The 12937-nt window shown below is 36.3% G+C and overlaps 1 protein-coding gene across 6 annotated transcripts in view; it reads right to left on the bottom strand.

Moving 5' to 3' along the window:
* The window catches only part of GPR155 (G protein-coupled receptor 155), a 30602-nt gene that overhangs the window by 16433 nt on the left and 1232 nt on the right, over positions 1–12937 (bottom strand). For 5 of the 6 annotated variants that reach the window (XM_074873186.1, XM_074873187.1, XM_074873185.1 and 2 more), the window contains exons 2-4: positions 7417–7922; positions 2404–2803; positions 881–1046 (exon numbers count right to left, since the gene is read on the bottom strand). In XM_074873186.1, the coding sequence (XP_074729287.1) occupies positions 881–1046; positions 2404–2803; positions 7417–7909 (1059 nt within the window). In that variant the 5' untranslated portion in view covers positions 7910–7922. Of the gene's footprint in view, positions 1–880; positions 1047–2403; positions 2804–7416; positions 7923–9518; positions 9610–12937 lie in introns of all 6 variants that reach the window. The other variant, XM_074873183.1, reaches the window with a different exon arrangement.

Genomic DNA, 12937 nt, shown 5'->3' with positions numbered 1-12937 from the left:
CAATTCATGTGAAGAAGTCATATATATTTCATTTAAGTGATTTCTATTTTGACTTCTCATTGTCTTTCTGCTTTCTAGAATTTGCACAGTGACGGAAGTGTGAATTGTTATTCATACTACAGATACTACAGATCTCTGTTTTAAAGAGATTTCCTGAGTTTGTTGGGCACAAAATCCTATCCTGTATGGTTTACTTTTTGTACCTTTTTTTTTTTAATTTTCTTTAAAAAAAAACTCAACATAGATAACATTAAAAGCAATAGAAGTCAACAGGAATGTTTTAATGTCACTTCAAGTGGAAGAAAAGAAACAGTTACAACATTTGTATTTTAAGCTGAAAAGATAACTGATACCCTCCTACTATAAAAAAATGCATTCGTATTGCAAGATTTAACTGAAGGGCAATGCAACAGAATCAGTTAAAGCATAAGTTCTTTCACAAATTTTCAGCATTAAGCTAACACTGTTCTTACTGAAGTCAGTAACATAATTTCTGTTTTTTTCTACAAAAACAGTGGCTCAAAGATGAGGTCTTTGGAAAAAAAAAACAACCACAACTCAAAACCAGAAACAAACCCACAACAAAGATACAAGTTCTTGAAATATAAAGGTATCCTAGTTCTTCCTGCTAGAGTCACAAATAAGAAAAGTATGAGGACTTATTTATGAACGCGTACTATCAAGACACTTGAGACATCAGGAGAGAGTACTTTGCTTAATAATCTAAAATATAATTTATATTTGAGATCTAGGGAGTACAAGTAAATCTAAGGAGTCTATACTACTAAAAACCAAATTTATCAAGCCTACTTATTTAAGTATTTCATCAACAAAGTTAAGCTCAAAGATGGTACATGTTTGGGAAAAGCTAACCACATACAATTCCTACTTCCATATTAAATTGACTTGCAAATATTGCGACACCAGGTGCTGCTGGAAAAACTCCATAAAGAAATGCATAGTTTGATAAACTGGTGTGGTTGACTACGCTGTCACTCTTGTCCAAGAGTTCCACCATTTCTCTACAGAGAAATGGCATCATAAGTCTGAAAAGAGAGGGAAAAAAGTAATTAAAAAAAATTACTCAAGCTATAGCAATAGACTCTTACCAGAAAATGAACCAAAAGGCAATTTAAGGCTTGTTTGAATACTATTTATGAAAAGCAAAATCCTGACATCACTTTGAATGATTGCCTTTACTGTTACCATGACATTTACCAGCTGCTGCAAAATTTAAAGTTAAACCAGAAAAACCCATACACAAAAAAAGTAAAAACGACAACCAACTCTAGGATATAAGCACATTGTCTGATTGTGCAGACATGTTCTTTGTATAAACCTCAGATTTAGAAAGGTAAAATATAAAAAACCCCCTAATTTTTCAACTGTTAAAGTAATAGTAGCTATAAGCAGTCAGAAGTTTTGCAATTTAGACCACTTTTCAGCAAGCTGTCTGAAATACAGTATGGGCTCAAGCTTAAGTATCCCTTCTGAAAGTTTTGGCCAGTAAAAAAAAGCCATCCCTGCAACAACACTATTTTGTTTGCCTTCAGCAATACCCCAGATCTCACACAGACTCACTATGTAAGCCTTACACGGCTAATTACATAAACACTAGCAAAGCAAAGTGGTAATGTTAAAAAACTTTTTTTTCTCATGTTCTTACAAAATTTGCCATTCAGCTGGTTTACAAGCTAGGTCTTTTAAGTTTGCTAGTTAGTTGTACTGATATCCAAATGCACCTGCAAATTTTACAGTATAAACGTAACCACCAAACAATCCTTCTATTATGGTAATTGTAGCTCTGTAGCAAATAAAATATTTAGTTCACCAGTAACAGATATATTCAAGGGAAGATAATGATGGCATAAGTTCTAAATTCAAATTGTCATTTATTCATGCTTAAAAGTCAGAGAGTTTAAGAGTGTAAAGCGACCATTTTTAAGCTCTTCCAATATAGCAGTTTCAAAGATTTATAGACAAAGCAAGGAAAATCAACTAATTTAGAGAAGTACTGTGTAATCCAAAGAAAATACAAATACTAATTAAATAATATTTAAACTCACTCTTGTCTAACTATTTAACTACTAAATTTTCATTTAAGCTAATAATTCCCCAAACACTCAATTTGTGACAGATGGCCTGCGGGCAGACCATGAAGCCACAGCACCCCTGAATTTTTTTCTCTGCAGAGCCTGACAACAGGTTTGTAGTCTTCTACACTTCCTTTAAAAGTTAACAGTTGTACACTATCAAAGAATTTGGGAAGCACTCACCCAAAATACTGGAAGTGAAACATACTATCATTTTAAAGATTTTGAGAGAAAAGCCATCTGACCAGCATATTCAGAGCTTAAAACATCTAGAGAACAAAAATTATAAAAGTACATAAATCAAACTTACAGTTTAGCTGTGATGAGAAGGATCAGTGCAACAAACATACCCTTTGTCAGTTTTTTTGTTTGTCCCACCATAGTTAGTCCAAGGTAAAAAAGTGCGGAGCCAGAAAATGAACTGCCCAGTCCGTCAAGGAAGTTTTCAAGGTATTCGGGAATTTTCTGGCCAAGAATAAAGTTTGAGGCAATTCCTATGAAGACCATGAATACAATTGGATTCTGCAAAACTCGAAGGAGTGCTAGGCCCACTATTTTGATTTTGCTGAGTGACACAGTGCGACTATCCCTCCACTTCTGGATTTCACAGAAGATAAACCCCAGAGGGTTTAGCATCATAAGAGATATTGGAGCCACTAGGTAAATGTACTGGAGATATTCTGGGTAAGTGGTTTGATATAAAGCTTCAACTAGAAGACAGGAAATGAAAAGTGATGAGTGATGACATTTCAGTACAAAAATACATTAATATTGAAATAAAATTTTGTTGTCTGAAAACTAGAGAAAAATTATTTCATTATCCTTCAGAAGTAACTGCATTTACGATCAATATAAGATGATGTAGTAAGAGAAGTACTCAATCACCATTAGGCCACAGTTGACTAATGAACACATTAAAGACCAAAGATTAACTACCCAACACTATTTAATGATTCTATGAATATTCAATATTTACAGAAAAAAACAAAACAAAACGATAAAACACTCCCATGTGCTCATCCCAAATGCTGAAAAATTTTTGGTTTTGTTCTTAATTGCTTTTCCTCCCCTGAAACATGAGAGTTGTGGAGAATTAAATGTACCTCTGCAGAACACAAGTTGCCTCTCATCTTAGGGGAGTCTCACATCTCTGAAATTTAACCAGTCTTCCATGGGCAAATCAGGTGTGACCTTTCTACACTGATTCAATACAATACAGCAAAGCAACAACCAAATACAATACACATTATCACATAATTACTAGTACATTCTCTGGGACTACTCAGGACAAGAGTTATCTCTGTAGTTCTCGGCCCTCAAGGAACTTTAAATCATGAGCATTTGTCTTCATTGCTACTACATACTTCTGAGTCAAGGTAGAATTGCTTCTTATTTCTAATTTGTGATAACAGCACTTCAAAAATCATTAAAAGACCACGGAAAGATATACAAGATTCTATTCTAGGGTGAATTAAAAAAACCCAAAGTTTTTAAAAGTAGGATGTTATCTTTTACCTGCCTTATAATGTTATTATTTTCATTAATTTTCAGAAATATGCTACGTGATGCTTTCCATTACAGTTTTTCCTACCTTAGAGAGAAACACATTGTTCCCCAGACAGAAGTATCTTAATATACAGTGCAATTCTACTTGTACTACAAAGACCAATAAAAAACCAGGAATTACTATTGCATAAATACACCTACTAGACCTTTCTGTGGGATAACTTAGCACTCAAAGTACTAAATAATGTTTAAGATCACTAAGCAGCCAACTGTTGCAGGTATTTCAATTTCCCCATATACTAAACCTGTTCTTTTTCTGAAAAAGAAAAAAATCTGGTTTTCAAAAATCCAGATTTTTACCTTCATATTATTCAAGCATCTGGAATGACAGGATCTACTAAGTGCTAAATCAGCATTTACAATAAACAGTCTCCTCTTTAGATTGAATAAACTGACATTCTCAATTAGTTGATTTCCAGTATATAAAAAAAGGCACTAAAGGTGCTTTTTCTCTTACAGACCATGATTAAAGTACATATACAAGAACTACCTGTCTCAAAATCCTAAATAAACTGCTGAACAGAACTACCAAGTTTGTGGTTAGTTACTGCATTTATCAAGCCAGTTTTAAACACTAAATATATTCTGATAAATGAAACCACTTTAAACATGCTGGACACTTTTCATGTAAGTGATTTTTTTTCTAAAACCTCAAACCTTAGAGTGATATTTTTATGCTGCTTTATACAAAACGCCCATTTCAATCACATGCAACTCAACACAAGTCACATGTAAATAATGCCTGAATGAAAAATGCAATAAATCGTTATTTTTTGGCAAAGTGAAACTGTATACTTAAAGTACTTATAGACCTTAATATATTGTATTAACTGGTGTATGAAGTCACAACGCATTTTCCTGGGTAGCAAAAAGTGGAACCAATGTAGATTAATGAGTCAGTGGGTGGAAAAAAAAAAATAAAAAAATGTTTCCTTAAGAGTGATTTTTTAAGACAGTGAAAATAATCCGCAACTATCTCTGATGGAAAAAAATTCTTTTTATTTAAATCAAGGTGCCTGCTTGCTGATCATAACAAAAAATTGAAAATCAAAGATATTTTAATACTTTAAAAAAAAAAATCAATTCTCCACATCCCAGCTGCTCAAAATTACATATAAATCACACACTAGCTGTTCATGCTCAATACAGTTAGCACCATTAAAAGTCATGGTAACTGAGCCGCTGACCACACAACACTCCTGCTACACCTGTGCTTTAACAATACAGCACCAGAGAGTACATGAAGCTGTTGTGTCAGAGTTGTATCATCTCACGCAGTAATAAAAACCAAAGCTTTCTACCATAGTAATTCTATCTATGTCAGGGGGGCGCTAGCAAACCCCTGTACCAGTTGTTTTTCACACCATTACTTGTAGTGTAGAACTGTCATTTAGAGAAAAGCAGAGTGGCAATCTTTGAAAATTTAACCTGCGTTTTAATTTTCCTATTTGCAAATCTTTGTTAAACAGCAAAAAATGGCATAGTGGGCATTAAAGAAATTACATGGGATGAAACCTCAGGACGTTATTTATTTATTTAGGAGTTCAAACTGCCTTTTAAAATAGTTTTATTTTGATACACAGTATTTGTCAATACTGACTTTTTGCCTTTATAAATTTCAACTGAAGCAACCTTTAAAATTATATTTCCTTTAAAAGACCAGGCTTTGCTCAAAACACTACCTATCACCATACATAAAAGGAATAAACAAGGCATTCTTTGTTGCCCAGTTCCGCAAACACTTCAGAGAAGCCACTAACAGTAAAAAGTTTTCACATGTGACAGCATGAACCACACACTGGTGAAAGTCGGGAGAAGGGAAAGGAAATAAACAGCTCTAAGAAATAAGCAACCCTTAAGTACCTACCGTGTTACTGTTGTGTTAAGTATTCCAGTAAAGCTCTTAATGAACTAAATGTTGTGAATTTGGCCAGATTGTAAATAGAAGAAATATTAATCATATCTTATAAATCATGAAATACATGAAGAAAAATGTAATCTGAAAAGAAAGTCATTTAAAGTAGAAAGAACATTGTAACTAGAAGGATACAACAGAAATATGTTCAGACAACCTCAAAACAGAAAAAAAAAGGAGAAACACTAATTGGCATTTTAATCCGGTACCAAAAAACAAAGATGTAATCCTCACAGGCCCTATTTGTGATATAATTCTGGTTTATCTCAAGGGGAATAAAACTTAGGAGATGCAACTGAGGGAAACAGGGTATTTTCATCTAAGGAAGAAAAAGTTTGCAATTGCATTTGTCTATATTTTAGACATATACAGCAAATTTGAAGAGAGTAAAAAAGATTAAAGATTCTCCTGAGCATGTTGCTCTGGAACAGGGAGAATACAGAGCTACTTGTTACATATAATCTGGAATTACATGTTTAAGCTTCTCTTTTGTAACTGTATTTTCAATTCTGTAATCAAATATCTTGCTTCTTGCTTTGCTAGAACAAACTTGCTTTCTCTTTTTGTTCTTAACCTTGTCTAGATGATAAGAGTGATCTCAAGAGAATTTGAGAGGCACAGAGCATTTTCTCTTCAGGAAGCAGCAAACAAATGAAACATAGTCCAGGCACCCTCTCCAAATGCCTTCCGCTCGAGGTGTATTTTGAAGATCCCGATGCCTGCAGCGTGCTTTCCCACACCAGCCACACGGGTCAGCCTGGCAGGCAGCACTGAAAGCTGCGTTGGCACAAAAGAGCCTTCCAAGACAGGTAAAAAGCACTGCAATTCAGACAGCAGCAGGTGGGAGAAGGCTGCTACAACTCCACACCACTTCCTAAGCACACAGTACGCATGGCTAGAAGCATATTAACATACCATTAAGAAAACCTATAAAAAAAGAAAAAAAATCTTGCTTATCAAAAGGGAAGAAAATAATAGTCTTGCAGACTGGGATAAATTAAGTTTAATAACTGATGTTGCTTGGAATTCAGAATATAGGGTTACAAGAACAAGAGTACGCAGCTATACAAGTTATACTCTGAATGCCTCTTTGTGTTTTGTTTGTTTGTTAGCTCCGCTGGACTGGTGGTTAGTTACACATCCTGAGAATGGCACCACAGCCGCATAAAATTCTGATTTGATACACAAATGCAAGTAACCACAAATCACGCAGCAATCTTGCTTTTAAAAGACTGACTTCTTCCACGACTAAAGATTATGGGATAAAACACGATTGGCTACATAAATTATGTTAAGTAGCACAAAAATTAGAAGTTTCTTCTGAACAGATTTAAAGTTTGTCACACACACTCCACAACCAGTAGGCACCAACATTATGGCTAGATGTTTTCTTTGAGCTAAACCAAGACATAATGCCAAATCAGTAAAAAACCCACTACAGCTATTTCAGGGGCCACAGGTCATACTTTGCAAAGCAAGGAATTTTGGTCCCAAGTGAAACTCTAGCAATTTCCCAGAAGGAAAATTGCCTGCAGTAAGTGTAAGGTAATTTATACCAATTTTGAAATAACATTTTTTTTTTTTAAATCTGATTTATTTTAACAAGACAAGATCATACAGCAAAGGTAGTTGGATTGTTTTAAATTCTGTCTCATTCATACCAGCTTGCAGTTTTCTTCCCTTACTAAAAAGTACATGGTCTGAGGTCAAGAAATGTGACTTGAGAAATGGCTCCAATAGCATATAACTTCATTTCAGAAGTCAATTTCAAATTATGGAAAAATGAAAGCAAACACATCTAGAACACTGAAAAAATAATTTTAAAGAAGAAAGCACACTTACCTATTGGATATCCCAGTGCAAAGTCATTGCTTTGTGTAGCAAAAATAGGAAACAAACCTGCTTTGCTAAATCGATTCTCAGGACTGGCTACCAACAATGTTAAAATGCAGACAAAGAAAAATACAGCAGCTTTGGCAACTAAAATACTGTAAAGGAAGGACCAATTCACATTAGAAAAGTTAAGTACCACCATGTTTTTGAACAGTAGAGCTGGGAGTGCAAAACGGGACACAAAATTTCCCAGTCCTTTGGCCTGAGTTGATGTGATAATGTTGGCTCTTCCAGCTACATAGCCACAAAGAATTATTCCAAAGCATTCTAACAGGGCTGGGAAAAGCCTGCTTATTGACATAGAAGGAGTACCACCAGTGCTATTGAGTCCAACTTGTCCAGGCAAAGAAATAGACATATTAGCTGAAGATGAGAGGTTCTTTGCATTGAAGTCTGAATAGTTATCCATTTCCTTTGACCACTTCTTCCAAAAAAAGAGCATGAAATGATTTCATCTGTAAAAGAAACAAATTTATTTATTAACTTCCAAAGCTGTGAATATTTATAGTAGTAGGCTTGCTGACAGAAAAGTTTACACTTACAACTGCATTACAAATAAATAATGAGATAACTAATAAGTAGCTAAAGAGAAACAACTCTGAGAAAGAAGAATGCTGAAATATCATTCCATACACACATCATCTTCTCACAACTCCACACAATTCAAGAAGACAACTGACAGAGGCTAAAAAATCCCCAAATAAATTTGAGGGCAACACCAAAATATTAAAACTAAATGTGGACTGGACATTCAAAAAGCAAAAAATCCATTGCAAGAAAAGGAGATATAACAAGGATGGTTTTTGTTATTATTCTAGGATCTAAACATCATTTAGAATAAATTACAACTCTTCAGCACTTTCCAGTCATCGTTTCAGAAAACAGTAATTTCTAAATTCTCAGTGTATATTCCTTGCTTGCTGGACTACCATTACAAACCTAGTTAACTCTAACAGAAAAGCATAACACTTTTCACATACTTGTTAGCAGCTTGTAACCTTCCTTATCTCCTGAGCTCACTGGCAATTCCCTACCATTCTCACATATTCTGCTCTGAAAGAGTCAAATTTTTAGTTATCTTTTCTAACTCCTTTTGTGCGTCCCAGAAAACTTTACTTCAGGTCCTCCCTAAACCATGTCCTACTTGGTTCTTTTTCCTTCACAATAAAAATACACCTTAAACTCCCAATATTAAAATCCCACCCTTGACCTCTCTAACTACTGCTGTTCACCTCTGCTTCCACATGCTCAACTTTATGCATGGTCAGGAGTCCTCCTTCACCTCCAACTTTAGATCTTATTTAACCGAGGTTCTGCCCCTGAAACAACTCTTACCAAAACCCTGAGAGGCCAAAATCATCTCAAACTCTTAGAATTGGGGTTCCATCTTCATTCTTTGTGACCATCATACCCTTTATCATAATCATCCTCTTCTTGAGATTTCACCTTTCCCATATCTTTTGTAATTGCAGTGCCTCCTAATTGTCCTCCCATCTCTACTTGGTCCTATAACATTTACATGGGAGGATCCCTCTAAATTTCTGTGGGTGCCGATAGGGCTCTTTCCTTGTTCCTCTTTTGTCTCCCCACATCCTCTGCCTGTGTATTTTCATAAGCACTATTCCATTATAAATAGATGACTCCTAGATCTTTCTTTCTAATCCAGACCTATCTTCTTCTGTTAAAACTATCATTTCAGCCTGTCTCCAAGATCTCTTCTGTGAGCATCCTGCTATCAAATCAAGTCCAATGAGCCAGAAACTGTCCTCCTCCTATTCTCCCAAAAAGTAGTTACTCTGTGCCGTGTATCTATTTTGCTAGGTTACAAAATTCACTAATTTGGAGGAAATGCAACCCTACTGAACTCATATTCATCTATAACTCTGTTGCAAGAAAAATCTTCATAGTCTATTAGTATCAGTTCTTCTTTTGTACATCCTTCTACAGACTCGTTCTCTGCACATGAAAACCCCCTTGCTTTCATATTCTTTTACAGTATAAGCTTATGCCCTCTTAATCTATTACAGAGTAACAAGAGGAACAGTCCTTACAAGAACTGATTGCCAGGCAAGGAGGATAAATTTGACCAAGAATCACAGCTTCTGCGCTCTGGCACAAAAGACGTTTGGCAAGGCCCTCTACCTTCAAGAAAGATTTAGAGATCAAATCATCGTATCGCCCTTCAAGCTTGTACCTTGCTTTATGCAACTTCGACCTCTCCCAACATTTCAGTAACACGTGCTAACGATACAGTTTCCAGTTAGAAAGGGATACATATATGACGCAGTGGCCAAAGATTTAATTCATCATGCTATTGCTTACCCACATTCCTACATACAATTCTTTAGGCCTGTAACAGTGAAATTTAAGTATGCATTAAATTAAGTATTATGTACAACAGATACGTCTCATGACTCCTGATCTTCATGACCCCTTTTGAAAGGGCTGACTATAACACAGTAGGTTCTATATGCAAGTAGACATGTAAAGTCTGCAAATCAGATGAAGAGAGGACAATAAACACAAATATTCATTGGTCAATAGCAAGGTCTTGCCAGAAACAGATATGGCTTTGCTGAAACAGCTCTGAAACATGAGCAGTCCATCAGCTAACTCAACATATAGAATTTTGAGATAACTAAATCCTGAAGTATTCTGTAAAGGAAGTCAAGATAATTTACCCCGCTTTGTAGACATAGAAACTAAGGCAAAGGTGAACTGGTCTGCCACAAGCTATGTAACATATCAGAGGCAAAACTGAGATTTCCAGCTCCCAAACCAGTGCTTTGTACAGCACAATGGCTATATCTGTGCAAACTGACAACTGGTTTAAGAGTCTTCCCAGCCTCTTTGTAGCCTATCCGCAGGGAACTGAGAACTCGTAACAGCCAGGTAAATAAGCAAGTAAATCAAGTCAGAGCAAAGGTGAGATCTTGTATGCTCTATTTCACACCCTGGCATCCAGCATACACATATTCACATGTAGCATGAACTCTTTGACTCATGACTTTTATTTATGCCTGAGGCTTTTAGTAAGCACTCCTACAACGCTGTTGTAATTTATCAGGACTGAGCAGCTGCATCATCCAAATCTGTCCAGTAGCCTTGGCTATGTCTTCTCCCGAGGAAAATGAGTGTCACTTCAAGTAGGGCTTATTTTAAAGGTTGTATTTTTCTTACATTATAGATGATACATTTGCCAAGATGTATTCAGATCAGGAGCTCAAAGCATTATCTACTATAGAACGATGGAAAAACTTGCAATGAATTAAGCAGACAACAAACCATTTCTTCTACTAACAAAACTTAAGGAAGTTGTTGGGATTTGCGAAATGTCCACAAAAGGATGAAAGACAGATTTCCAACACCAAATTCTTGAAAGAAGCCAGCTACATTCTACACTAGCTGCCAGGTGAAAAGTAGGTTTTTGGCATGGCCCCACCTCAAATTCTTCAAGCTTGCAGCACTGCATAGAGGTAAGGGTCCTGGCAATGCAATATGTTCAACATACTCCCTGCTCTGTTGAGGTATTTTTTTCAGCAATAAGATAAACATGAAGCTTTTTTAACCAAATGCAATGTTTGATCTGTAGTGGAAGTGTATTTTGGTTGTATCTATCCCTAAATTCTACCATTCCTTCTCATTCCCTGTGCCTTCCTATCCAAGGCTGTATCTTTTACCGTCGTGTCAATACTAATGACAAAATTTATTTTCTGACATTCCTACTCACAAAAGCCACCGTCCACATACAGTTATATAGTGGGAAAGACTTTTGCCACTATAACATCTCCTTCCCCTCTCTCCTGAAAACTGGTTTGAGCTATCCAGGCTTTTTGCTTGCACAGACTAAGCCTTCACAAGTGAGCCTATCAATACAGCTACACAAGCCCGTACTTTTAAACCCAAATTGTGCCCAAATTAAACACCTCTCTTCCCTCTGTATTATTATTTCTCCTCATAGAATTGCTACAAAATATAGAAGTGCCCTTGTACCCAGTTTTATAATTCAGGACTTAAATATGCAGAAGACTGACTCTCTAGTTGTATCAGTCAGAAGTATGTGCTAAATCCTGTATCTTCCTCACTAGATCAAAACCGACATGGATATACACCCACACATCCTCCATCCATCTTTTGTAAAGTGCCACAAATAGTCCTGCAGCCTTCCTTCAGGCTATCTTCACCTTGAACTTCATTACAAGGGACCCTGTAAAGTCAGGCAGGCCCAATTTTTGGTGAACAACATGAGTTTCAAAGAGAGAAACTGCATCACACTAAAAGCCGCTACTGGCACTCCTCAGAGGGCTTTGAGCGTGAATGATCTCTTCAGCTCCAGAGATACGCACAACCCAAAACATTCACATTTAACGCAGGTACCTACTGCAGAGTAGTGGGTATTTTCCAGAAATGCAAGCTCTTGCACAGCATACTGCTTAACACAGTGAACATATCTCTCAGCCCCTTTACATGCATTTACATAACTGTTGTGAGATTATGTAATGACTAATCGCAGATTTAACATACAGCCTTATCACACCTGGGGCTTAACTCAAACTAGCATCTCACATGAGTGAAATTAATCAATTCATAGTTCTTAAGGAAATGAAAGATATCGATCTGACGCAAAACCAAAACCTTAAATGTTCTACACAGAAACTCATCTGTTCTTACGGTAGACATAACAAATTAACTAATCAAATGACACTAAAATAAGGAAATATAACACAGTTCCAAAGGAAAGCACCTAACTTTGACTCCATTAGACATATGATTTGTGGACTGAGGATTGAGATTTGAATACTTGAAAACTCAGACACAGCTGCATTGTTGGGAACTGCAGGCCAATAAAAACAAAGCTTTTAGGAACAATGCTGCTTTATCTGCTGTCGACTTTATCAAGCATAACTGCTTGCAGCCAGACTGTCAGCTTGCGTTTGTAAGGAAAGACAGTAGAGCCAGCACGAGACGAAGCCTGGTATGAAGACCAACAAGAGACAGAGAGCAAGGAACAAGTGTAGTTTACAATTCCCTTGAAACAAACTGGAGCAGCGCTATTTGCCTACTTCTCTCATAGGCTGTCAATATTTGTAAAGTGTTAAAATTCACCAGACCAGAAACTCAATTCTCCAGCAGCTGTGAGTTAAGCAACATCAGGTTCCCCTCTGAGTACCAAAATAGAGTTGTCTCCCTTTCCAGCAGGAAAATCCCTTTCATCTTATTTTCTAATGAAAGTCAAAGACTGTATGAGAGAATAAAAGAGATACCTCAATGTACGTCTTCTCTCTGGTCTCTCATTCTCAAGCTTTCAGCTTATAATCACTCTCAGGATAACTCTGGTGACACTGGCAAGGCTGTGCACATTGTTCACAAATTATATCCCACAACATGACCTCATTTCCTACTTTAATGCAATGTAGAAACATCCCAAGGATGACACATTATTTTATTCAGGAGACTGAAAGTGGAATCC

The sequence above is a fragment of the Strix uralensis genome, chromosome 6 (assembly GCF_047716275.1).
Source record: "Strix uralensis isolate ZFMK-TIS-50842 chromosome 6, bStrUra1, whole genome shotgun sequence".
Taxonomy (NCBI): Eukaryota; Metazoa; Chordata; class Aves; order Strigiformes; family Strigidae; genus Strix; species Strix uralensis.
The sequence above is the reverse complement of the archived record's forward strand: the minus strand, read 5'-3'. Positions and strand labels throughout refer to the sequence as shown.